The following is a 26,620-nucleotide window of genomic DNA, read 5'->3' as shown; positions in this document are numbered from 1 at the left end:
GTTTATGGTAAGGGGAAGGTTCAAGTCGACCACTTCTCAAAAGATACTATGCGCTGTGGTTTTTGTTTGCATTTCAATCATATTTTTTCTTCTCCAAATATCCAACTTAATAGATAAGTCATTTTTCATCGTGAGTTTCAATGAAGAACTAGGGATTTCATTTACGACCTGCATTTTTCTGTCCTAGCATGGTCCAAGTTAATGCTGTTTAGTGATCCGGTTAATTTAAAAATGTTAAGTTTTGGACTGATTTTGTGCGTGAAAATTAATTGTACTTTTTCGGACCATTTAATTAACTTGGTTCGTGTTAATTGTTTAACAAGACTTGAAATAATCAATTTGCGACATCAAGTTGGTCAAGTTCGGCAATCATTCATCGAGGAGGGATTAACATTAACAATTTTGGTAAGTGTGAATTTGAAGTACTTCGCTAGATATGTTTTCAAACAAAATTACTTATTTTCATTTATTTTTTGAACTATTATTGGAATTCGGTTTATTAATTCAAGTTTAGGAAAGAGATTTGTTTAATCGGTGGTCAGATAGTAATTATCTTCTTTACGCAGTTTAAACTTCATACGCCAACCACATCGTTTCATTATGTTTACAAATTGCAATATATATAAGGGCTTTATTTAGTTATCATCTTTCTACATGCTATGTTTACCAATTGCAATATATATAAGGGTTCTATTTAGTTATCATTTTTCTATATGCTAGAAATTTTATCGTTAAATACGACTGAAATATTTACAAAGTCAAATATAATTTAAAAGAGTTTGAATGTTTTAGTTAAAGGAGATAGTCAACGTGATTTTAATAAGTTTATTTAAAATTTAAGATAATTATTCATACAAGTCAAAAATCATTATTTGGTGGCATAAACAACCATTTATCTTTTTAGTACAAAGCACACGTGTTTTTTAAAATATGAAAGATAGGATGCTGTAAGAATAGCGAGATGAGGAATTAGATCTTTTGAAATTTTAGGTATATACTTGTATAAAAACTATACATCTTATGACGATGCTGATTTACAAGAATTGTGGTGTGATTGGTCAAGTTTCGCCATGGTTAACTGATTGGTATGGTTGGTTGGTTATTAATTCAAAGTGGTGTTATTAATGCCATGGGGATCGCCTACAATAGCATCTTCGGCAGGGATAGCTTCATCCGATACCGTAGTAATATCACTGCCTGCTTTTTCCAACTGAACTTTAACGGACTCTTGAGAGAAAGCTTTGACAGTTGTACGACGAGAATTTACCCAGACAATATGGATTAACGTGACCAATCCGCCGACAATAACTCCAATTATCAAAAATAGAAACGTGCTGGTTAGATTTGAAAATAGAATATAATCGGGTTCTTCAGTGACCGTGGCATTCATTAGTTTAATCATGTTCGATTTGCGTAAAAGTTCCTCGTCCCATCTTGCCAGACAACCGGACTCTGATAATGCCGCAATTCTGTCCCGAAAAAGTAAAAGAGACATCATACATTAGCTATCAAAACAAAGGAAACGTTTGAGTTTGCTATTAATTGTTTAGAATGTTCAAATTACTTTCAACTCGAAATGCTTGCAATTTAACTATTTTTGTTGCCAGAAGCGCAATTTTAAATAAAGTCTTGCACATCTTTATAGAGATCTTACTAAATCAAATCATTCAAATCCTCTCACTACGCGAAATCACGCTTCAATTGAAAGCGTTCCCCTTTGAAATTTCATCTTTGACAAAAGACAATCGTAAAAAAATGCGCAATTGGCAACCGCTCATTTAGGATGAGCGCTTATGGTCATTCGCAATTTGAATATTGCATGTTGGAATTTGATTACTTTTCATTGAAGTTTTCTTTGCAAGAGAAATTCTTTTGTAACGCAATTCCCATATACACGTTAAACAGAGGTTCTTTGACGACATGGAATTTGTACTCATCACCAACTTTTAGAGAGAACCATTTATCCAAAGTCATTACGGCTAGACGTCCGTCTGTCAGATCGGGTAACTTGGAGAAATCTAACCATTCCTTTGCTAATGAAGCCCGGTATAAATCTCCGTAAGTCGACGAGGATGGCTATACCGAGAAAACTTATTAGACAATCCTATACTTATGGAGCGTATTATAGGTTTATGGCAGTGTTGGGCAAATCGCGAATGACGTTGTACTACCAAGCGGGGGGAAATTCGGCGAATGATCGAAAAATTCGCGAATTTGCCCACCACTGGTTTATGGTGAATATACAGGGTGTAGAACACAATTCCTTCAATTTGTATAGTCACGCGTTCGATTATTGCGTCGCTTGCCAGAGTGTTTTAAACATTACGTACCAGTTTGTCAACGAAGCTCCGGAAAAATCCATGTTCGGGAATAAGTATTTTCATTTTTCCCTTTCTGAACAATTTCGCCATTTGACTTAAAGTAGCCAAGATTTCGACATTGGAAACGCTTGTTGATGCGGTCATCATGTTACCATAATACACTATAAGCAGAAAGACGCTCCAAAGCCATTGAAAATATAAGACTCTTGAAGTAAAGTTATCAAAGTTCGCATCCGGTCCTTAAAATTGAAAGACAATGCACATTAAAGCCATATTTGGTGGCTTAGTAGGTACTCTTTAGCATAAGTTCATAAGATATGTTCCATAAGTTTGTCACTGAGAGCTTGCCATGAAGTGACGGAGGTGAAACGTCATAGATTCTGGTAAAGCGACGCCAGGTGAGGGGCTGTCAAAGTCTTAGTACTGACTTAATAGGAAGATGAACTGCAAAACCGATTGTAGTCAATTCTGGCTTGTCGTTCTCGAACTAGCTCTCAGTAAGTCTCTAGCATTACGAAGTATAGGCATGCTTATGGAACATATCTTATTAACTTGTGTCTTTGGTTAAATGCGTACCTTGATTTAGAAGCATTCCAATAACGAAGAAAGGTGCCCAGCATTTATCAGTCGATAAAATTTTAGATCGAGCGAAGTGGAAAATTAAAATCACAAATATAACCAGTAGAGAAAGTACCATCCAAACCTGCGCAGAGTCAAGATTACAATACAATATTCATAATGTTCTGTTGAGCTTACCGTTGGATCGAATGGGCTTAAAAATAATATGGATTCGTTGCTTTTCATAGAGTAATGCCCCACAACGAAATTTGCCATGTCTGAAAAATATGAACTGCTGAAATCTACAGCTGATCTGCGCTGGAGATTGTCCACTAAAGTGGCAATAGCGATATCCGTTTCCTGCAACGGTAAATAACAAAATTCTGAACATCTCAATCAGATTTACAACAAGATTTTGGTACTGATATCTTAGGGACACGTATTATAAAGTTATAAGGGCCGATTTTACTCCTCTAGTGACATGTCCAATGCATCCTGTCCATGACTTATTTGGTAGCAGTGTTCCAAAGCCAAATCCAACCACTTCTCTAAGGCTGTAACTGTATGAATGTTACAAGTGAGTTTTATAACTAGTTTTGATGTGATTGCGTGAAGGACACTTGTTTTGAAGCAATATCAAAACAGTGGTAAATCTTCGTCAAGTACGCTTCAAGACGAGTGTAGTATTAAAATATAAACTAACGTGAAGTTAAGCGATGCAGCCAAAGTATCAAGCATTTTGGGTTCGAATCCACTTGTGGCATTTGTAGTTGAATTTACTTTGAACAAGCCAGTCTGAAAATTTAAGATAAACGCAATTATGATAGTGTATTGAGGACAACAAGTTAGGATCGAAACTGAGCCCGATTTGAATTAGTAAATTAACTATTAAATTTATCTTTATATTTTGTGCGATAAATGAAATGCGGGGTAGATGCAAGAAAGGTCTATGTTAACTGTTTATATTTGGTTCTGAATATAATAAGAAATACGACTGGCAATATTTTACAGCAATATGATGTACATTATTTGGAGGTCAAGCTGCGGCAAAACCGTCCTGTGAACCTTTTCATTTTTCTAAAACACTTCATTTCAAAGTTACAGACTCTTAAAAAGTGCTTTCCCCTCCCAAAACAAGAAAATTGTCTGAAATGTGAAACTCTTGTTGTGTCGCTGACCAAATTGTTTTCCATTTATTATTCAATTTAATAAGTCATGAATAGAAAGAGATAAGCCTTCAGTCCAGTTAGAAAAAGAGGTTCTTAAACGGGCACCGACTGAGTGAGGTTTTACAGCCTAAGTTAATTATTTGCTGGGTTCAGAAATGCCATGAGTGGTTTTTTGAATCCATGGCATCAGGTAAAGTTCAAGTAGGCCGTTCTTCGAAAGATAACGAATTTCTATCCTACACAGTTTAATTATCTTTTTTTTGAGTGGTGCTTTATCAGTAAAAGCAGGAATGCATACAGCTATTAGGACTAATTGTGTAGCCGTTTTCTCAACATACCTAGGCGGATATTTTTTACCTCGCGAATATTCTATCGCGCTGTGCTTTGCACCTTGCGCCCCCCGACTTTGCGTTGCTACCAACCAATGAAATCACAGTTAGAAAGACGCCAGAATTATGAGGCGTGACGGATAGTACGCAAGCCCAGCCCACAAAAACCAGCATAGAAATCTACATGGGATATATGGGGAATAATGATTCCCATCAGCTCTATCTATTCCTGGTAAGATTAGTTTCTCAATGGCCAACCCAACTGATAAGTCATTATCAAGGTGTTTTTGAACTAACTGCTTGGATACTACGACTCGGTTGTGTGAACTGTTTATGATATACAAGATTTCGCTAAAAGTAGACTGCTTCTAGGGAAGATTGTAAAAATTTCGAGGATGGAATATTAATAATTTTGATTGGTGTGAGTATAATTATATATACGTATATATAAACTGGGTTTCTAGTCACGTGTACGGGGATGAGTTACGTTCACGTGGTAACAGTTAAAGACTTTACTCGTGTTAAACAGATTTTTCAACGAGGGTTTTTTGAAGAATAACGCGAAGAAAGATGTTTCAATGCGATGTTTGTGAATACAGAAGCAAAACACAGTCAAATTTAAAGAGGCACAAATTGATTCACAGTGATGAACGTCCGTTCAAGTGCGATATTTGCGAATTCCGTACCAGAAGAAAGGGTGATTTAACGCAACACTGCGCGACACACAGTGACGTCCGTCCGTTCAAATGCCATATTTGCGATTATAGCACCCGAAGACGAGTAGATTTGAAATTCCACGTCGCCACTCACGGTGACGAGCGCCCGTTCAAATGCGATGTTTGCAAATTCCGTGCCAGAAGAAAGGGTGATTTAACGCAACATTACGCGAAACACGAAACTTCTCAAACGGAAAAGAAGTTCAAATGCGATATTTGCGGACTTCGTGTTAAAACACGATCGAGTTTAAAAAGGCACATAGATACTCACAATGAGGAGCGTCCCTTCAAGTGCGATATTTGCGAATACCGCTCTCGAACACGGGATTGTTTAAAGGTGCACGTTGCGTCTCACAGTGACGAACGTCTGTTAAAATGCAATATTTGCGAATACAGTACCAAAATTCGGTCAAGTTTAAAGAGGCACGTCGCCATTCACAGCGAGGAGCGTCCGTTCCAATGCGATATTTGCGACTACCGTACTAGGCTACAGTATTCTTTAAAGTTGCACGTTGCGACTCACAGTGACGAGCGTCCCTTCAAATGCGATTTATGCGAATATCGTACCCGAACAAGGGATGGTTTAAAGAAACACCTCGTGACTCACAGTGACGAACGTCCTTTCAAATGCGATTTTTGCGATTTCAGTACCCGAACGCGTGGGAATTTAAAAACGCACGTTTGGACTCACGGTGACGTGCGTCCGTTCAAATGCGAACTTTGCGATTACCGTACCCGAGTAAGGGTGAGTTTGAAAAAACACGTCAGGAATCACACTGAAGATATTCCTTTCAAATGCGATTATTGCGAATACAGTACTAGAACACGGGACAGTTTAAAAGAACACGTCGCGTCACACGTTGACGATTTCCCGTTCAAATGCGATACTTGCGAACGTCGTTTCAAAACAAAAGCGTATTTAAAAAATCACGTTTGGACTCACAGTAATGAACGTCCGTTCAAATGTGATATTTGCGAACACCGTACCCGAACACGGTATAGTCTGAAGAAGCACCTTGCGACTCACAGTGACCAGAGCAGGGTCGAAATTAAGCAAGAGACACTGGACACTGTCCAATAAAATTTTAAAACGTCCCATAATGTTTTTTTAAAAACTAGGGGGGGGGTCACTGGAAATTTTGACCAATGTTCCGAAGTTTTGATAGCTTGACTATGAAGGTACGACACTACTTTTGCATACTCCAGTGGTCAATGTCCTATAAATTATCCAGTCAAGGGGTGGGAAAGAGGGTATTTTTTCCTATTTCCGACCCTGGGTCACCACAGTCCATATTTGCAAACATTTTTTGAAACACTGATCTTTAAGAAATAATTGAAATTTCACTTACCTGCATAAAAGCTACTTTAAGGTGTTTGCCAAAACAGTGGTTAGTTAACATCGTCAATACCTTCCCTAGAAAACCACTGAATGAGAGAAAACACTCGGAATAATTTTTAAAGCTCCGACTTACAGAATTTTAATCCATAAAGTGTAGCTGTTAAGTGTAATTTCACTGAGAGCAACGCCGCTGACCTGAAAATAAATTCACTTTCTTTATGTAACAAAAGCTAAGGCCGAAATGACTAATCGTGCTGTTTACTCCATAAAGGCGGCGGAGACAGTATTGTAATATTTATGTACATTTTAATCAAAGCGAACTTTAATTAAGATATAGAGCAGAGCTCGGGGAGTTAGAGGCGAAGCATAAGTTTATAAGTCAGTGAAGTTTGACACCTGTTAGAATATCGATTTTTGGTTTTCCTCGTGTAAAGGCAGGAGAAAAAAAAACAATTATGACGTTTCGCTCTGCTTGATATAATTACGGCTTGCTCTGTGGAGCGAACGAGAGTTACAACTACAGATCATTCCACAACTAAGCGACACCGTTTTCACTTGTGCCTATTGTAAATTCTCTTTTCTAAATATTTTTTCAAATTCAAAGACTGACTTGTTACGTTAGGCTCTATTTTGACCTTTTGAAGTAAACTTATCACCACCTTATGGTAGTCGAAATGAAACGCAAAAATCCCTTGAAGGTAAATATATATTTTCGAAATATTCTGATAGAAATTTGTTTAGGTATGAGATACAGTTAATTACCATTTGTTATAACAAACTTCCAAAGAAAATTATTTTCTATCCAATATTATGGACTGGAAAAGCAATTAGAGCTTGCGTTATATCATAGCCCTATTATACTCTATATAAGTATAGTTAGAATGGATATTTGCTACGAGCACACATCCTTAGTGAAAGGGTAAATCGGCGTCTTCTGGTGGTGGATTTGGCACACATTGCCTCTGTTCCCCATCAACCTCGTCGTTTTGGTAGGGTCGTACGATTCAGCTTCCCCCCTCCGGTGTCTCAAAAACAGAGAAGCTATGTGTCACCCAAAGAGAATGGTAGAAGTTTCCAAAAATTAGGCTACGCGGTAGTATTTGCCACGCCCCTACCGAATCGCTAAGTACTTGGGGGACGTACACTTATCCTCGAAGCTGTCATATCTATATCTACCCGTTAGCAGACTTGACCAAAGAAGGGAAGTCACTAGAATTGCCTCAGTTTCAGTTTTGGAGGGAAAATATTTAGACGTAGGTGTCGTCGCAGTTAATGTCGATGAATAATGTCCATAGCATTGGCTCTTAAGGCAAACTCAAACTTGTAAAACATATTTTAGGGTTATAGGTTTAGCTAGTTAGGGAAATAGAATACATACATTCCATTATTTTTGGTTTTGGCAAAAATACAAGGGTTTCAATAATATATGAGAAATATATTACTGTATTTATTGTAAGTTCCGCGTTACATTCGACCTAGTTATATTTCATATCTCATTTAGTCTCTGAGAGCCTTGGGGCTATGGCAATTACATTTGAAATTGTTATTGGTTTTAAGGGTTTTTTCTCCTCTAAGACACTGAAAGAATTTGGTTCTATACCAATTAAATGAAATCTACCGGCACGCCATAATAGGGAGACCTTGATATAAATAAACGAAAACTTTCATTACATAGCGGTATTAATTACCTTGAATATTTTAGCGAAAAGTAACGAAATTGCGTTTTAATAATTCTTAGATTGAGTTTAAAAATTCTAATTGTGGTTTAATTCCTGTTAAATTTGGCTTTGTAATAACGGTTTTCTGCCCGTAACTACTACACCATTCCAATTTTAATCAACATTTTATGGACTTGTTTGTCCTTTGTCCACGGAACCCCTAGCCATTAAGCATGTCCTATTCCGAACCGGTAACATTTATCTTTATATATGATCACTTAATATGCCAAGTTTTATTTAGTTTGAAAGCTGTAAAACAATGTTTGCCACAAAGAAGATAACATCATGCAGATATTTCAGGGGGTGGACCCAAACACTGTTTAGTGTTTCGTGTCTACATACAGTAGGCTACCTCTAAAACATTCGGGCAGCGCTGCCAAGCGTATCTTTAATTGGGAAAGTAGTTTGTAAGACTTTGTGGGGTGAAGGTTAAATTTTGATATTGATTTATACCAAAAATTAAAGATAAAATATTGTTCTTGATCACACACAAGTACATTTATTGGTAGTATTTCGCCTACGACTTGAAGAGATAGAACTCAATCGATTAACCATCTCTAGTCCGGGTAAGATATCATTGCACGTACGTCGGAAGCGATGACTCATGGCAAAATAGACGAAAACTGTTAATGAATTGGAGACGAGGATTCCGATACGGGAATGAGCCAGTTTCATCAGGAAACCTTTTCTAATTTCACTTAATGGGTTCACGATGAGAACGGCGTTTACTATCGAATCCGGGGTGTACGCGGCCACAAATAGAGTTAGGATTATTAACAGCATTACTGTGATTCGTTCTTCATTTGCTTGTGATGTTCCTCCACTGAAAAAAAGAAGAACTAAAAGTTTTTAAAGTGACACTTTTATATATTTAATATCATTAGATACAGGAAAACTTTTAGAGTTCTATATAAAGACATACCCTGTATTTGGTCTGCTAGCACTCTCTGAAATCAATGACACTCGCCGTTTCTTGGCAATCCATAAATTGACTAAAAGTAAAGTTGTTGTTATCAAAGTTGTAAAGCAGGGCAAGCTCGACTCGGATAATATGATCGCGTACGCAACCTTTCTTGTAACTAAATAATTAACAATTTTCGAAGCGGGTCCACTTTTGTAAAGACACGTCTCGAACAAAACCTTGAAACCGTTCTTAGAGTATTGATAAACCGCTATTTTATACTCGTGAATATGGTTCACGAAGAAATACGCGACGAACATGGGTAAGGCCAATGATACGATAGCACTCAAAGCGAAAACCGCGCGTTTTTTGGTGCAAAATTTAACAGATTTTAAGGGCCAAATAACGGCGACCAATCGGAAGACACTAACGGTCACCGTTAACCAATTAGAAACGAATAAAGCGAACACGAGCGTCGATATTGATATGACGTCAATAAAGGCCCACGTATATGTTAAGTGTAACGTAGGAAAATAAACGCACGTAATATCTGGAATGTAAGTGATGAAAATCACTATGTTTATGGCCTCGAAAGAACTGAGTAGAAAGTTCAAGGGTGATTTCATGGAAGGTCGAGTGAAAACTGCGATGTTTATTATATTTGATGTGATGCCAATTAGAACAAGCGCAGTGTAAATCCATGTTGGAATCCCGATTGTTTTGATGCGAATTTGGTCGTATGTTGATTGTACCAGGTTTTGATATTCGTCAAGTGTTAGATACTCAATGTGGTCAATCTCATCGGCGCTGTTGGAGTACGAGGTCTCGTTGCTAGATTTGTTCAACGATGACATACTTATCCAACTATGATAAATAAAATTTAGGAAAATGATTGTCAATTGCGTGTTTGATTTTTACCCAATCAAACTTAGCGAAAGATTTTTAGTTTTAAACGAACAGAGTTTTGTAGAGCTTTTAGAGATGAGAAAGAAGATTTATATCAATATTTCTTTACAAGAATTGTTCCGTTAACAGACCCAAATTCTTTATCTTTCAAGCCCTTTCTAAGTACCCATTTGGAAGATTATTAAATTTTTATCTAGCTTGATATAACTATGGGTACGAACATAATGTATAGCTATAACTTTCTTTAACTAAAATATTCCCAGCCTCGTGAAAGTTCTATCACGTTACGCGCTCAAAGTTGTTCCTTAAAATATCTTTACTCTCTCCTTGAGTCATTACTCTAATTCCCTCCTGCACTATTTTTAATCATCCTACCTCGCGTTTTTCTTAGAGCGACGGTAAGCTCTTCTTGTATATACTTAAAGGAAAGTACTCTAGAGGCTATAATAATTCCTATTTTATTAAAAATAGCATACAAAATGATGAATATATTGAATTAAAATCGTGCATTGCATCCATATACAATATTTAAATAGATACGAGCAATTATGATTTCTTACTGAACCTTACGTGTTAGGCTTTTGTTGTGAAGATGACGACAGAGGTCTTTAAAACTTTATAGGACGAATCCGTCACGTGATACTAGTCATCTAATGGACGTTTATAGCGCTCTTTTTGTTATTTTCGCCTAATCTAAATTAATTAAGGGTAAAATCTCCCTAAAAATGGATATTATTTCTTAAGAGTTTCAAGGGTAATTGGGTCCAAAGTCCGCGGCGAGATTGTGATTAGTCATGATGAATGGTGTGATTAATTATAAAAGTAATTTAGATTTTTACAGGTGGTGATGGATGGTGGAGGGGACACGGGGTAGTCGACACCAATAGTTTTGTTCACTCAAACTTTGTTGCTTAAACACTTAGCTTACAAGAGAGCGCTACACGTGGATTTTCTTCTTGCTGTTATTTATCTATTCTTTATCACACACTGGTTGTTTTTGGGTGTACCTCGTATGAGCAGTTCCCGGTAGAGCAGTTCTCGAAATAGCAGCCGCGATTCCAAAAAGACAGCGGCGTTCTTCAAAACTGCTGTTTTAGAAATAGCGGCTGCTGTTTAAGAAATAGCGGCCGCTGTTTTAGAAATAGCGGCTGCTATTTTGGGAAATAGCAGTGTTTGTCTTCAGTTTCGAGTATTTCTTAACAATACAGTTATATTCGTTGTTTTCGAAAACTACCTTTTTCTGTGATCATTTAGTCAGTAATGTGACCTACTAACGGATCGTGTTTTTAAAGTACACTTAAATATTACACTATTCTTCAGGCTGTATCAGTTTACAATTCTAATACCAGAGTAGAAAATATTTCAAGAAAGCTTATTTTATTTCGGAAGTAGATAATTGTAAAGAGTATTTTTTTTGGAAAAGGCATATTATTATTTGGGAAGTGAAATATAACAAACAGCAATATTTTGGAAAAGGCGTAAAATTGTTACACCTTTTCAAAAATATTACCAACCTAAGTCTAACCAATCAAAACAAAACCTAAAAAATCCAACCGAACCCAACCTAACCTAACCTAACCTAACAAAACCTATCCTAACCTAACCTATCCTAACCAAACCAAACCAAACCAAACCAAACCTAACCTAACCTAACCTAACCTAACCAAACCAAACCAAACCAAACCTAACCAAACCAAACCAAACCTAACCAAACCAAACCTAACCTAACCAAACCTAACCTAACCTAACCTAACCTAACCTAACCAAACCTAACCTAACCTAACCAAACCTAACCTAACCAAACCTAACCTAACCAAACCTAACCTAACCTAACCTAACCAAACCTAGCCTAACCTAACCTAACCTAACCTAACCAAACCTAACCTAACCTAACCAAACCTAACCTAACCTAACCTAACACTATTGGGGGTTCAAATAATCAACTCGAAGCTAACCATATCTGACCTAGTTCTATTTAAGTTCATATAACACAGCGTACACCATAAAAAAGAGCAGTCGTTTTTCGCATTCCTGTTTTTCTGCTCTTTAGAGAACTGCTGTAATGGTGCGCCGCGTTTACGAGAACCGCTGTAATGGTACGCCGCGTTTACGAGAACCGCTGTATCGGTAACTGTTGTAACGGGTAAACTGCCATTTCGGGAAACCGCTATTTAGGGAACTGCTGATATGAGGACCGCTATTTTGGAATCCGCTCATACGGGAACCGCTCATCTGAGGGCTTCCCTTGTTTTTTGGCTGCGACTCGAAGAGCTTGAGCTCGAGCTATTAACCATCCTTAGTCCGGGTAAGATATCGTTGCACGTACGTCGGAAGCGATGACTCATGGCGAAATAGACGAAAAATGTTAATGAATTGGAGACAAGGATTCCGATACGGGAATGAGCCAGTTTCATCAAGAAACTTTTTTTAATTTCACTTAACGGGTTCACGACGAGAACGGCGTTTACTATTGAATCCGGGATGTACGCGGCCACAAATAGAATTAGGATTATTAACAGCATTACTGTGATTCGTTCTTCATTTGCTTGTGATGTTCCTCCACTGAAAAATAGAAGTGCAAAAGGGTTTTCAAAGTGACACTTTTATATATTTAATATCATTAGATACGGGACAACTTTGACAGTTACGCGTAAAGACATACCTTGAATTTGATCTGATGACACTCTCTGAAATTAGTGACACTCGCCGTTTCTTGGCAAGCCACAAATTGACTAAAAGTAAAGTTGTAGTTATCACAGTTGTGAAACAAGGCAAGCTCGACTCGGCCAAAATGATCGCGAACGCTACTTGTCCGGTGACTTCTTTATTAATAATTTTCGAAGCGGGTGCACTTTTAAAAATAGATGTCTCGAACAAAACTAAAGAACTATTTGTATCCAAAACCGCTAATTTAAACTCGTTTACAATGTTCACGAAGAAATACGTGACAAACGTGAGAAACGCTATAGATACGATAGCACTCAAGGCGTAAACCGCGCGTTTTTTGGTGCAAAATTTAACAGATTTTAAGGGCCAAATAACGGCGACCAATCGGAAAACACTTACAGTCACCGTTAGCCAATTAGAAACGAATAAAGCGAACACGAGTGTCGATATTGATATGACGTCAATAATGGCCCACGTATAAGTTAAGTGTAACGAAGGGAAATAAACGCAGGCTATATCTGGAATATAAGTGACAAAAATCACTATGTTTATGGCCTCGATAGAACTGAGTAGAAAGTTCAAGGGTGATTTCATTGAAGGTCGAGTGAAAACTGCGATGTTTATGATATTTGACGTGATGCCAATTAGAACTAGCACAGTGTAAATCCATGTTGGAATTCCGATGGTTTTGATGCGAATTCGGTCGTATGTTAACTGTTTGAAGTAGTTGTAATCGTCAAGGCTTAGATACAGGATGTCTTCATACTCGTCGACTGTGTACGAAGTCTCGTTAGAAGATTCGTTCAGTGAAGACATAGTTATCCAACTGTAATAATATATCATGTGAATTCTGGTCAAACTTAGTTTAGTGAAGTGAGAATACGAAAAGGAAGGTATGTTGAGGAAATGTTAAGAAAAGCTTGTATCGGGAAAAAAGTGCTGGTACAATTATAGCTTTCGCGCTGACCTTTGTAACGTCGAGCAACTTTTACTCGCAATAACAGTGGCTAGTTCGAAATGAGAATGAGTGGTCACAAGTAACTGTTCAATCCTTGAACTGTGACCATTTTTCCTGATGATAACTGAGTTTGTTAGGCTTTGATTTTAAAGGGACTGACGAAATTTAAATTCAAACTGCTAAACCTAGTTTATGTTCTAAACATCTATACATCTTAAAAGTGCATAAACATTAATTACTTTTAGTTCCTTGGCAAGATTTTCCCGTTAGAATACGCGTATTACTCTTCTTTTTGTACACGCCGTTCGAAGACTTATCTATTTTTATCTAAATGAGTTGAAAACTTAAAATATTGATGTAATCATAACCTTAAAAAAAAGTAAAAGTTCTTTAACTAAAATATTCTCAGCCTCGCACCCTAAAATAACCTCACACTCTCCCAGAGTCTGCGCTATTTTTAATCATGCTTACTTGCGTTTATAGGGTAGGTTGGTCCTTATATACAGTCATTAGAGTATTCGTTCATAGATCAATCTGAAATTAAAGTAAGCGTCAATTCCTCAGCTGCTCTAAGTTTTACTTTCCCGCCAAAATGTCTCCACAAATTTTGCAAGAAATCATTCGTACTGATCTTTTTATACAGTGATCAGCTCCAAGCGGATAAGTTAAGCAAGAATTCAAATTAATAATTTATATATTTTGAACTCACTTTGCTCTTCAATTATGTGATTTTCTCACGTTTTGCAAAAGTCACTCTAATTCTATTCGCCGAGGAACATGAAATCGTTAAAAACGTTAAACTTTAAAATCACTCGAAATTAAGTTTATTTTATGGCACATAAATTAGCACAATCGCTTTAAAAAAGTTCATTTTCAAGCGCTATTAATCCGCGAGTTTGAAGTAAAGGTTTCACCACTAAGCAACATCTCAGTTAAATAATACATCAACGTCATATCAAAGTCAAAGTTACTTTTAAAAAATCCACAATTCTAACCGCTAAAAAATTCAATTTAATTCTTGAATGCGCGCAATTTACAACACTTGTAGCTGAGAATGCCAAATGAAACCAAACCGACTGTTTTTCGTTCCTCTTCGAAATGAAGGCTACCAAACGAGTTAGACTCTCGTACAAGGACAAGAAATGACATTAACGGCTAAAAGCGTACCAGGAAGACATAGCTTTATGTATTCCTGGGCGCCTGTATAAACAATATAAAATCTCTCGCGGAAGAACGGCATTTCTAATGGCGTACAGTCGAACCTAAGTATAGAAATTTCCACTTAATGGGAGATAACATCAAAAAAAAACGAAGTTGTTTATCGCTTGACCTCATGACTTATTCTATAGGGAAATTGTGATAAAGAGAGACGTTATCGCTTCGCTTAATTGCCCTTTCCATCCGTTAACGTCCCAAAAAGAGTTGTTTTTTTCTTAATTGGAAGGGAGAAGTAAAACTAATGAAATTCTGTTTTTGCCTCTGCGAACTTAGTGTCCAATGAAGGATATTTGTTTTATATTATTTTGGGTAATGAATTAGATTGAAGTGAAGATAAACTGTTAGTCATTCCAACTTAATTCCTTTAAAAAAATAAATTCCAGTTATAGTATTGTTTTGTATCCCAAGTAATATAACGTAATTAAGAATGACAATTCTAGGTCATATACTTTTATTATTAGATTTGTGGATTTACAAAAAAGAAATTACTCGTATACAAAGGAATCACGGTTTATATTGAAAGTTTCTACTCTTATAATAAAGATGTACTTGTTAGGCAATTCAAGTATCTCTACACGTGTTAATTTAATTCGTTTAACCCTTCCACCACGAGTTACTGAATAGCCGGCACACGCCCTCGTAGCATTCATACTGAAAATACATTGCAATTATCAACGGAAATATGTTTAATTTTTCGGTTTCTTAAAAGTTACGGACGTACCCTTGTTGATGGTCGAAGGTTTCTTCTGTATCGTCTATTGCAAGGTGTTCCATTTCTTTTGTTAACCACTGTTTGACCATTATCTAATTGGCACGTCACGGTACAAATACCCTAAAGTAGGTAACATAGGTTAGGGCTAGATTTTGCCTAGTTTGTTTTCAGTTAAAGCTAGCTGCTAGGTTTAGGCTCAACTGGGGTCTAGTTGCCTTCTTCTAGTCACCTAGTGTGAATTAAGAGCTATGGGCCATTTTTGGACGGAAAAACCAACACGCAGGGGCGAGGCCGCCATTGGGGTATACTAACTCGCGTCAAGTAGTACAGCTAGAGGCAGTGCGATTTGGTTAGCCCCCGCGTGTAGTGAACTTGGGCTCCGTCAAGCGATGCTTCTTGACGCGAAGGTGGCCTCGTCCCTGTTTGTTGGTTTCTCTATATGTAGTTTCTGAAATTGTCTATTTGGATATACACGTTCTTAAGGCTATAACTCTACCTCGGTGGCGCTCCTCAATGTTTGACCGGTCTGCATTCGCTCCATACAGAGCGTGATCCACCGTGATCTGACGCAGGCTCCATTGAAACAAACCTTAATATATTAAGCAATACTTTAAATAAAATAAATGAAATCAAAATTTACACAGACAAATTAAAACTTACGTGTGGACAATTTCGACCGTAGGGGTCGTATTGAGTACATGGAGTCAGATTGGGGACGTTAGCGGTTGAAATCAAAGTGGCCCCGTTGAAACACGAATACTGGCACGGGTTGTTAGCATTCTAAGCAAATAATATGGAAACAATTTATTTTCATCTTAACTTACGTTGCTATCTCTTTAAACAAAACTGTTTCTTATTAAAAATACTTACAACAACCGCTCTAGCATTGGGTTCTAAAGCCTGACACCTCTGGTCGAGTGACTGACCTGAAATTAGTTAAAAATAATAAAAGGTCCAGAAAAAATTTAGGGGGGGGGGTTATTCCTTGGGAGTTCTAAAGTGCTCCGTTTAAAAGTTGAAGCCCATAAAAGTGGTCTCCAAAGGAACGACATTATCTTAAATATGAATCTCTTATTGTGTCGCGCTTTTGCTAAAGTTTACAAATCTTATTTCTCTTCATATTCATGGCTTATGCAATTGGAGATGCAGTTGCAGTCTTATCCTTTAATTGCTCCCAAACTATAGTTACCATTGCAAAGCGTGACGAAAGTGACGATGATAAAAATAACCAGCTCCATAATCTGCATTCTGTTGCGAATAAGAAACAATTTAACACTTGTCCGCGTGAGATATAAGTACCCTAAAGTTTCCTTTTTTCTTCCCCTCCCTCCATTTTCAAAATAGCTCATTAATTTTGACAGTTTTCCAAAATGAAATCTAGGTGACGTGTTCTATTATGATTTAGGTAATAAAATAAACCATTATTTCCTGATGTTGTTTATTCACATTATGCATACAATAAACAATTCAAAGGGACAGATATAGTATTTTATTTTCGACTAACATATAGCAACAGGGTGATGCATATTTTCCGTAATTTGACAGAATGAGGTTCCAGTTACATTGAGTGCTTCTTTCATTAGGTTAGAGTGGATATTCTCTTAATCATTTAATCATATAATTAGTATCCTTGACATTTTAAGTGAGCGTAAATTAGTTCCAAAATAATGCAGGGAATCGATATCATCAATCCATAAACTAGTATTTTAAAGACGGGTAAGAGGAATTCGTAATCCATGGCTCTAGCGGGTTGTATGTAGATTTCAGTGGCACTTAAAATTTTACTTGCTTGCCAACTGTGCAATCGTTTCAAAGGTTCGTCTAAATTGCATTCGAAATGCCTGGATACACTGGAAAAACCAACGAAATGATTTTCACATTGAACCATACATAAGTTTATAAGATTTGTTCCATAAGTATGACACTTTCTATACTTCGTAATACTAGAGACTTAGCTAGTTCCAGAACGACGCGAGAATTGACTACACTCGGTTTTGCAGTCTATTTTCCTATTTAGTCGTCTGTACTAAGCCTTTAACAGCGCCTCATCGGGCGTCGCTTTACGAGAATCTATGACCTACGTCACTTCATGACAAGCTATCAGTAACCAGTGACAAATTTCTGGAACATATCTTACGAATTTATGCTAGAACATATATTTTTAGAAATGGAAAGCTTCGCCCGCGACCAGTCTAGGGGTTTGCTTCCGTCTCAACCTTGAGAGGAACTCGACCAAACAACCACTTTTAAAACCATAATATCCCTAGTGTTACTAGTACCAAAGCACGCCGTTTGGTCAATGAACAAACATACAAAGAAACCACTTTTTGCAATGTAAATAAGGTAAGCATACAGATAATCGGTTCGTTCAAGAATGACACGTGGTAATTGTTTGTTGAAATACATGTGATACGAAATCCTTTCGAATCTATCAGTGCCGACGTAAATCATTTTCGTTTTTATGGCTTCTAATATCTTGTAAATGTTGCGATTCAGAATGTTTAACTCCGATAAAATAGCCGTTGTGTTATCAAAGTTTTCACCGTGGAAATAATGAGAGTAAACTCCATTCTGTTCCATTCGCTCTAAAAGCTTGTTGTAAAATCCGTTATCGTTGTCCTGCAACCAACAAGAAACCTGCGATTATACTGTATAATATCAAAATCAGCGTGTGTCACACGGCAACAGTTTTTGTGACCTTTCGCGCCACACTTTTATAAAGATGGTGGCATATTCAAGTCTAAAAAATCGTAAACCTCATCAAATACATTCTAAATATTTGAAACGTACAATCCGTCCCATTTTATTTCATTCAAAACCTTAATAGGGGTAACGCAAACATGTCACCCTCACCAAAAGTCGTCCCATCAGAATACTTCCGCCTCGAATCATTGGAATAACGTCAGTTTCTTTTATTAAGTCATCGATAGTATTTATCAGTTTTGAAGTTCCAATCATAATCTGGGCTTTCAAATTGCCTGAATACGCTCGCATTATCACGAATGACGAAAGCATCCAACCAGAGAGAAGCAATTTCAAATATAGACGATGATCGGGTAAGCTTGACGCTGTGAAATATTTAAGACATTAAAGAAACGCGTATGAATAAGCGATGCAAAAGTCATCTATTTTCGAAATATTTTCGATTTTCAAATAACTAAAACATAACTAGGGGGTTTGATTTTGTCAATTGCACGTATTTAAAACTAGAAAACCATATTATTGTCGAAATTATAACCTACAATCCCTTTACAGTGATAATTAGAATTAAAACATCGTTTATTCATTTTATATTCTACTCGCTTCCAACGCGCCCTCGACTTACAGTTTTGCAAGAAACTGCCGACAAAATTCCAAAGATGATCGTAAAATGCTGTTTGAGCCATCCAAAATCTCAACGTTTTGTTTATAACAATAGTATAAGCGACACAGGCAAATAACAAAAATATAATGGAGCAGATCCAAACGTTTATCTCTAATCCAACAATATCGTAAATTCTCGGTTGATTGGCCAAGTTTTCCATGATTGTCAGAATTACATGTTGCGTCATGATGCAAATGGGAGATAAATGAGCCGCGGTGAAATTGTAATAATAACTCAATCCAATCATGCCGTAATGGGTGTCCACCAACTGAAAGAAAGTCAACAGTGGTGCAAATTGAGTTCTTGAGTTAAAGTCATCTGTTTGTAGATACCTTGAAGCTAGAGCTTGCTAACATAATACCCTATAAAACTCTCTATAAGTATAGGTTTCCCGTAGGGGCCTTTTGTTTTGGCATTGTCCATGCGAGACAAAATTAAAGAGACTTCTGCGCAATGATCCTTTAAAGGTTTTTCCTTATAAAGGAACCGAATAGAGGCGAGACCTACTGTGATTCTCCTCAAGTGGTTGAATCGAGATCACAGTAGACCCTGTTTTATGTTTCTGGCAAATTCGTCACCAGGAAACGCCTCTCTAGCAAATCTCCTTTCAACCCACACTTATGAGAGAGTAAGAAAAGTTCCATCTTCAAGCTGATAAGAACACTAGTATGGAAACATAGCAATACTAACTCCCTTTTCAGTAGCGTAGGATAACTTCCAAGGGTCTGATAAATTTCTCTCACTTAGCATTTTATCTACTTCGCCTTCCTTAACAATGACCCATCTAAAGTTTATTTAAAGAAAATAAAATCAAATTCAATTAAAATTAAGTCCAGAAAAAATTCATGCCAGAAAATACAGTGACTTTCGCCGACAACCAATCTAGATACTTCTACTAAGGCCAGTAGCGTCGCTGGGGTTTGAAATTTGGGGGGGGGGGCTAAATCTGGGCAAACTAGTTATTATAAGAATTTAATAAAAAAAAATTGCATAATGGGTTCATTGGATAATGTGTAGACCTTTAAAACTACGTAATTTTGTGTCAACGTGAAATTATTCGTATTTTAAAGATATAGGCCTACAACCTTTTATTGATAAAAATGGAACCGATTATGAAGGATTTTCACTCGTCTTAAGTTTATTTTTAGTTTTGTTTAGCTTTTAGTCCACACTATTGGGACTACTTTCGAAACAACATGAAACAATTTACTTGTCTCCATCTGTTCTTTTCTTCCAAATTGTACTGTTTGATATTGAAATTCATCTCTGCTGAAATGAAACTTAACGAATCTATCATTATCATTTTTTATATATTGCTACAAAATTTTAGGATGTTAACAGCAATTTTTTGGTAGGGTTTACGGATATTTTTGGGGGCGCTAAGTTTGGAATTAAAAAGGCCTAGCGACGCCACTGCCTAAGGCGTTGATGCTATGCAGCGATAAATTAAACCATTGTCGCGATGATTGACACAACAGAACTGAGCCGATCTTATATCAATTATATTGGAACTACTTATTTGATTTCTTCGCAATCGCCTGTAAACCCCTTACACATAATCCACGCGTGATACCAACGTGTTAGTGGAAGTGACGAGAAAAGGTGACAGGCGAAGGTTTCCACCCTGTGCAATGTACAGTATTAAGGTGATAATGGATGAATGATACATACTTCACTCCCAAATTAAACAAGATATATTGCAGCATACGTGTTGTATCGTCGTTGATGGCATTATACTTTGCATGTAGCTTTTTCATCACCTTTTCAGCGTCCTAAAATATGTTCGACCCTAATTATGTATATTTACATACAATACTTCATATTGCTAAAGCAGAAACACAAACTAGTATGTTTTATTGACTAAAAATGTGAAGATGTGACAGGAAATAACGTGATAGGTAGCAAGCCGAAATATTATTGTTAATTATTTAAAACTATTCTAAAACTGACCTCATCATCTCCATAAATTGCGAGTTTGAAAGTAAAATTTTCGTATGATTCCATTTTTAAAAATTTCTCGAGCTCTTACCGTGATCCGAGCGTCATACAAGAAGTTTTAAAATTGAAGCATTAGAAACGCGAAAGTATCCAGAAAACACTTTTTTTTGTTATTAGAAACTAAGTGGTGATATGTGAATGACGTGAATCGTGAAAACACAATGTAATTTTATTATATTTGATTTGTTAGTATAAGAAAACATGTCATGGAAAATATTTTTATTTGACTTTCCGCGACTATTTTGATGAGTGACATTTGCTGTTGAGGGGCTATTCACTTTGTCCATTGTGTTTTTGCTACGTGTCTGAGATGAAAACTTGTGTAGTTAATAACTCCTCGTTAAATTGTAAGAAAAACAAATAAACATAAAAGGCAACTTCATTATTATCTTGTCAGAAGAATCAGCCAAAAAGAATATCGTACCGCCTTGTAATAATGGTATATTTGCTTATTTGGGACATGGTAGCCTTTTTTGGCAATATTCTCTGTTCTATTGATCCAATTGACCTGAAATTTTAATGAGAGTTGTCACCTATTTTACTAAAAAAACTTTTTTAAAAATTTAGATTGTATGGTTTTTATATAAAAACTTATTACTAAGGTCCAAATTATGGATTCAGAGCTAAGACTCAAAATATCTTCCGATCTACTGAAATTATAGAATGAATTGTAATTTCCCGCCCAAATGAGGTTTTTTTTTGTTGCCCGATTTAACTGACTTCAATAGTTTAAATTTGTTTGTCTGTTAAGCTGGTAGCGGCTCTGTGAGCCCCATTATCCTACACGATTACAGTAAACCAACCAAATTCCTCATATCAAGACCACATAAAACACGCTCTTACAATCTACATTACGTTTATGTAACCTCGCACGTAGATAAAAAAAAATATTCTTTTGGTATTAAGTGAAGTCACTATTTACACCATGCTCATCTTGTTTTGTTATCTACTTTCAGGTTCCGAGGATGAAAGATTTTAGCTTTTAGCCCACTCAATAGTGCGCTCCAGAACCCAAGCTGCTCGCCTTAAATTTTCTAAAAGTCACGAACATGACTTAAGACGAGAAATTAAAAGGATTCGAAAATTGGCATTAGGTTCCATGGGAAGAAATAAGTTTTAACCTCTTTTCAAAACAGAGAAACAATTTGCTTTTTTTCTGATAACTAATTTAAACATAAAATACCTAAAAGCAAAATACTGAAGTAGTTTGCTTTTTCGTGCGCAAGATTAAGTTCGCTACTGAGAGATAAAAAAGAAGTCCGGGTCCGGGACTCTCTACTCTTACATATATCGTCTGCTAGGTTTGCAAAATTACAGCTGAGCCAGATACATTCAGAACAGATCATTACTCTTCATAGAAACCTTTAAAACGGTAAGTCTGGTTTTTGCACTGAACGCAATAACCGTCGAAAACGTTGTTTTTTAAAATTCAATTTTTAGCGCGTAGTCTTGGCACGGGTTATTTTCCTGGTTGTGGAATTTCCGTTGTGCAGTTTGTGCACTCCAACTAGTTAAATGATTTAAAAAATGTAACGATTTCGTTTAAAAAATATTTTTAACGCGAATGTTATGTTAGTTTTGAATTTAAGTTTTTAAAAAGTTTTAATAATTTCCAAGTTTATCTCAAAGCTACAGAAGCTACCTGTTACCACCTAGTGACCTGACATTTTTTTGCGCCCTTTTTTTAGGCGCGTTTACTTCGATAAAACCGTGATCGGGATTAAGTTGGATTTTGTTTTATAAAATACTGGAGAACCGAAGAAGCTTTCCAACTAGTGGAACTGGCCCTGAATACTTCTCAATTAGTTCAGGTAATTAATATACCCTATATTCCTTTTCTAGTCTTGCATTGTTAAATACAACTTTGACCCTAGCATGGCATTTGGTGCAGTATTTGTTAACTGAAAGGTGAAAACAAGGGCTTGAAATGTTACATTTGCGTAGATAAGGCATTAAAGTGAACACTCTTATCTACCAAATTTCACATATATAGGGAGCTAACAACTGGCTAGGGGGAAGAGATAGTCTGACGTCACGCAGCCCCCCCCCTCTGGTTGGCATTTTTGCGCGTAGAATACTGTTTCCAACCGTTAGGGGGGATGAAACTCCAGTAAGAGATAGAAGGGTGTGACGTTTCAGGGTCAGAACTGTTAGCTCCCTATTGCAGTTTAATCTCATACATCTTTGACCCTTCCATGTGGGCAAACATTTTCTTATTTCAAATGAAAAGAAGGCAACACTCTTATCTAGCAAATTTCACATTTATTTGCTTTTAGTATCATATAAATAACTTTGGACCCTAACATGTGGGGCAAAAATTTTGCCTGTTAAACAAAAACAAAGGGCTGAAACTATTCTTTAGCATAGATATAGCTTTACGATGACTGACTTTAACCTAGCATATTTAAAATATATTGTTTTTCTCTAATTTTATTTAGGTGTTTATAAGCAACAATGAACGGTGAAAATCGCGGCAAGACTTCTACCTTCCAAGTTTACCATGATGTAGAATCACCAGAACCACTGACGAAATCAAAACATTCGTATTTGGCAGCCAAAAACAATGTGGAAACCAATAAAACCGCGCAACCTGGCCCTGATGTCTTTGATTTCCCAGGTGCCATGAAGAAGGAAATAGACCATAGAATGGTTCTAGGAGAGATTCAAGCCATACATACTCAAAATGCCAGAGAAAAAACCAAGATGGAAATGCATAAGCCCGACAATAAATTCTTCAAACATAAACACGTATATGAGGCAGTTAAAGTTCCGGACTTCGTTTCAGAGAAGGATGTGGACATTAGTGAAGAGGTTGTGAAACCACCTTCAATTTGGTCACCTTTATCAGACGATCTCAATGCTTCAAAAGGTAACATTTTTTATTACCGGGTTTGTAAGGAACATTGATAAGTTGGGGGTGGGGGGGGGTTTATTGGCTCAAGTTGGTCTGGGATAACTTGATGAAGTTGGGCTTTCAGTACGAAAATTTCGTACCTTCCCTGAGTTAGTTTATTAAAACAACAGAAATTTTAAATCATTTTTAGGTATTTATTCGCCTATGCAATTAGACAAGTCAGGTCAAGATGACAACATTGACCCTGACTCGGACATTTTCCTGGCCTCCGAGTTTACCAATGAAATCTACTCTCATTTATTAAAGCTAGAAGTAGGTCTTATGAAGAACTGTTCTTTGTGATAGCGGTTAATGACGAGAACTCTCAACTTCCAGGTCAGACTAAGAGCCAAGGCGAACTACATGAGCCGTCAACCAGATATCACAAAAGGCATGAGAACCGTCGTAGTTGATTGGCTGGTTGAAGTTTGCGAGGAATATAAGCTCGAAACTGAGACGTTGTACCTGACTGTATCATATATTGATCGTTTCTTGTCATCCATGTCGGTCATTCGCACCAAATTGCAATTGGTTGGAACTGCTGCTTTATTCATAGCAACGTAAGTATACTCAATAGCTGTGTTTAATGTCATTGGAGAATCTTAGCTCTCAGACCTTAAGTTACCAGTTAGGACATTATTACTTTTTGGACCGCCATTTTAAAAGATGGCGGAGGGCATGTTCAAATGCAAAGGCCTACCATATACCCTGTATGATATCAGTTCAAATGTAACTTATTCCATAAACGTTTTTGCAACATTTCTATCCTCCATTTTTCAATATGTCCGCGGATTAGAAAAACCTTTCATAATGGGTAACTTCTAGGCCTACTTAAGAGTAAAGCCCCGGCAAAACTAATTTCAGTAACTTAAGTTAATCAGTTTGGCCTGGTTGTTAATAAACACTTGTCAGTCAGGGTTCGTACACGACCTGGAAAACCTGGAAAAGTCAGGGAAATTGAAAATGGGCCTAAAAGGTCAGGGAAAAGTCAGGGAAATTGAAAATGGGCCTACAGAGTCAGGGAAATGTCAGGGAAAAATATATTGGTGGGAAATTGATAGTCTGGATAACAGTATAAGGGTGACCAAAAACGTGTAGTCTGAGACTTGAGCAGAACCCCAAATTCGCGGAGCTCGCTTCGCTTCGCTCGCTCCTGTTATTTATGATTTACTTATGGTCAAATTTAAACGAATTAATTGGCTTATCTTTATAACAATAACAACTCGTGCAAAAAATGATTCGAGTGAATTTAGATTGGTTTTCATATATTTACGCCTTGTAAGTTATTGCATATGGTCAGGGAAATTTGTGGAATTTAGTCAGGGAAACCTGGAAAAGTCAGGGAATTTCATTCCAAAAATTTTGTACGAACCCTGTCAGTCAGTGAGAACTTTAACTCGAAACTAGTATGTGACTGACGTCCCTAAACAGACTCTCTTCACTTTTTTTTCCAGGAAATATGAAGAGGTCTACCCACCAGATATAAAGGAATTTGTGTATATTACGGATGAAACTTACACGAAGCGTCAAGTTTTAAGAATGGAGAATTTGATCATGGAAGTCTTAACCTTTGACATGGCTGTTCCCACCGCCTACTCTTTCCTAGAACGACTCGTATCCATTTTCTACTCAAAATCTACCATTCCAGAAGCTCAACGCACTCACAGCTTAGCCAGAGTAAATAAATATAGTATATTGTTTTAATTATTTTTAATGAAACCTTTTACTCGTTGTAATAGTATCTCTGCGAGTTAAGCCTTTTGGATGACACATTTCTGTGCTTTTTGCCTAGTCAAATTGCGTGCGCCTCTTTTTCGCTTGCCAAATATACTATGGGTCAAGAACCATGGGTAATCCATAAGTGTAACCGTAAAACGATAGACGCGACATTAAATTTATTTCGCATTTTAGAATGATACTCTGGAAGACATTTCTGGCTATGAAGATATTTCATTCAAGGGTTGCCTTATTGCTCTTCATGAAATGTATTTAATGGCTCCTGATATGAGGCATCAAACCATTACTAACAAATATAAATCTCCAAAGTAAGTCATGACAATACGCGCCTTCTAACTTTATTTTGCAGGAATTTGTTTATTTAAAAGTAGCAGGAATGAAATGAATAACATCCCTTATTGAGCACGGAAAGGGGAGGAGCATTATTTTATGTTTTGTAATATGGATGATTTCTTTCAATTTTCAGACACGACTGCGTCTCTCTAATCACACCTCCTCCGTTTTTGTATGGCAAACCAGTGTCTAGGGTGTGATCAAGTTAACGAGATCTCATTTTTGACTACCATATTGTTTTTTCTTTTTATTTAGTTTCTTTTTTTTTTATCTCTCATCTGTTAAAAACCTTTTTGACTCGCAAAGATTAATTTTGCTTTGTTAACAACAACCATTTTTTAAATTTTAGCAAAGTAATTTAAATGCAACTTGCTTAGAACGTGTCATTACAACTGAATTAATTAAGATTCTTCCCATGAAATGTATTTTGCCTTTTCAGTATCTATCATTATCGCCTGCTTTTTTTATATCTTTTTTCTTAATGAGTTAAAGTAAACTCTAAAACATCAGTGATATGGGGAACAAAGGAAACATTTTCTAATATTAACATTATATCGCAAAATGTTGCATTCAGGGGTACATTTTGTAGTCATGTTTTTGTAATAAATATCGCCATTTTTAAACGTTTGTTCATTTTTTATTCATCCACTGACAAATTGTGTTTTCGTAATAGACTGATTTCAAAAAGCGTGTACCAAGGATAAATATAGAGTAGAGCGCGAGAATGGAAACCTCCGTCCAGTTCACTGGTCTGTGGAATGGTCAAGGTGCATATAAAAAACT

General features: G+C 36.7%; 6 protein-coding genes and 1 long non-coding RNA gene across 16 annotated transcripts; 2 read left to right on the top strand and 5 right to left on the bottom strand.

Moving 5' to 3' along the window:
• The first annotated feature begins 157 nt into the window (after window positions 1-157).
• Window positions 158-26,464, top strand: LOC149673917 (G2/mitotic-specific cyclin-A-like). 5 transcript variants are annotated; one of them, XM_089839716.1, is made up of 11 exons: window positions 3,352-3,456; window positions 21,831-22,246; window positions 22,315-22,403; window positions 22,563-22,685; window positions 23,313-23,743; window positions 23,919-24,040; window positions 24,104-24,327; window positions 25,222-25,444; window positions 25,507-25,617; window positions 25,679-25,812; window positions 25,971-26,464. In XM_089839716.1, the coding sequence occupies exons 5-11, from the start codon at window positions 23,329-23,331 to the stop codon at window positions 26,035-26,037; spliced, it is 1,296 nt and encodes a 431-aa protein (XP_089695842.1). In that variant the 5' UTR covers window positions 3,352-3,456; window positions 21,831-22,246; window positions 22,315-22,403; window positions 22,563-22,685; window positions 23,313-23,328; the 3' UTR covers window positions 26,038-26,464. The 5 variants fall into 5 exon arrangements, with proteins under 5 accessions (XP_089695840.1, XP_089695842.1, XP_089695841.1 ...); XM_089839714.1 differs by lacking the exon at window positions 3,352-3,456 and adding an exon at window positions 158-405 and having other exon boundaries at window positions 22,315-22,685; XM_089839715.1 differs by lacking the exon at window positions 22,315-22,403.
• On the bottom strand, window positions 811-6,988 carry LOC149673922 (glutamate receptor ionotropic, NMDA 1-like). Its single transcript, XM_089839711.1, has 9 exons — window positions 6,566-6,988; window positions 6,443-6,507; window positions 3,583-3,674; window positions 3,349-3,439; window positions 3,078-3,239; window positions 2,898-3,024; window positions 2,331-2,560; window positions 1,838-2,076; window positions 811-1,469 (listed from the first exon to the last, which is right to left on the bottom strand). The coding sequence occupies exons 2-9, from the start codon at window positions 6,491-6,493 to the stop codon at window positions 1,103-1,105; spliced, it is 1,359 nt and encodes a 452-aa protein (XP_089695837.1). The 5' UTR covers window positions 6,494-6,507; window positions 6,566-6,988; the 3' UTR covers window positions 811-1,102.
• On the top strand, window positions 4,663-6,188 carry LOC149673923 (uncharacterized). The gene is made up of 2 exons (XM_089839720.1): window positions 4,663-4,798; window positions 4,907-6,188. The coding sequence occupies exon 2, from the start codon at window positions 4,948-4,950 to the stop codon at window positions 6,172-6,174; it is 1,227 nt and encodes a 408-aa protein (XP_089695846.1). The 5' UTR covers window positions 4,663-4,798; window positions 4,907-4,947; the 3' UTR covers window positions 6,175-6,188.
• LOC149673921 (uncharacterized) lies at window positions 8,362-10,972 on the bottom strand. Its single transcript, XM_089839721.1, has 3 exons — window positions 10,528-10,972; window positions 9,073-9,915; window positions 8,362-8,973 (listed from the first exon to the last, which is right to left on the bottom strand). Exons 2-3 carry the CDS (start codon window positions 9,903-9,905, stop codon window positions 8,634-8,636), a joined length of 1,173 nt encoding a protein of 390 aa, XP_089695847.1. The 5' UTR covers window positions 9,906-9,915; window positions 10,528-10,972; the 3' UTR covers window positions 8,362-8,633.
• LOC149673920 (uncharacterized) lies at window positions 11,786-14,822 on the bottom strand. The gene is made up of 5 exons (XM_089840031.1): window positions 14,730-14,822; window positions 13,822-13,909; window positions 13,592-13,706; window positions 12,620-13,450; window positions 11,786-12,519 (listed from the first exon to the last, which is right to left on the bottom strand). Exons 1-5 carry the CDS (start codon window positions 14,820-14,822, stop codon window positions 12,186-12,188), a joined length of 1,461 nt encoding a protein of 486 aa, XP_089696157.1. The 3' UTR covers window positions 11,786-12,185.
• LOC149673919 (uncharacterized) lies at window positions 13,692-16,483 on the bottom strand. 5 transcript variants are annotated; one of them, XR_016366958.1, is made up of 7 exons: window positions 16,383-16,483; window positions 16,173-16,292; window positions 16,009-16,101; window positions 15,522-15,632; window positions 15,350-15,451; window positions 14,054-14,116; window positions 13,692-13,950 (listed from the first exon to the last, which is right to left on the bottom strand). It is a non-coding gene; the product is annotated as an uncharacterized LOC149673919 (long non-coding RNA). The 5 variants fall into 5 exon arrangements; XR_016366957.1 differs by having other exon boundaries at window positions 13,692-13,909; XR_016366956.1 differs by having other exon boundaries at window positions 13,692-14,116.
• On the bottom strand, window positions 16,632-21,836 carry LOC149673918 (uncharacterized). 2 transcript variants are annotated; one of them, XM_089839718.1, is made up of 9 exons: window positions 21,595-21,836; window positions 21,473-21,524; window positions 20,827-21,382; window positions 20,548-20,648; window positions 19,567-19,660; window positions 18,838-19,144; window positions 18,366-18,580; window positions 17,866-18,131; window positions 16,632-17,362 (listed from the first exon to the last, which is right to left on the bottom strand). In XM_089839718.1, the coding sequence occupies exons 3-9, from the start codon at window positions 20,878-20,880 to the stop codon at window positions 17,134-17,136; spliced, it is 1,266 nt and encodes a 421-aa protein (XP_089695844.1). In that variant the 5' UTR covers window positions 20,881-21,382; window positions 21,473-21,524; window positions 21,595-21,836; the 3' UTR covers window positions 16,632-17,133. The 2 variants fall into 2 exon arrangements, with proteins under 2 accessions (XP_089695844.1, XP_089695845.1); XM_089839719.1 differs by lacking the exons at window positions 19,567-19,660; window positions 20,548-20,648; window positions 20,827-21,382; window positions 21,473-21,524; window positions 21,595-21,836 and adding an exon at window positions 19,209-19,385.
• Window positions 26,465-26,620: the final 156 nt, after the last annotated feature.

This window comes from Phalangium opilio, unplaced genomic scaffold (assembly GCF_054372755.1).
Source record: "Phalangium opilio isolate 3A_F unplaced genomic scaffold, DU_Popi_V2 ptg000048l_1, whole genome shotgun sequence".
Classification (NCBI taxonomy): domain Eukaryota; kingdom Metazoa; phylum Arthropoda; class Arachnida; order Opiliones; family Phalangiidae; genus Phalangium; species Phalangium opilio.
This window is presented reverse-complemented; position numbering and strand designations above follow the sequence as displayed.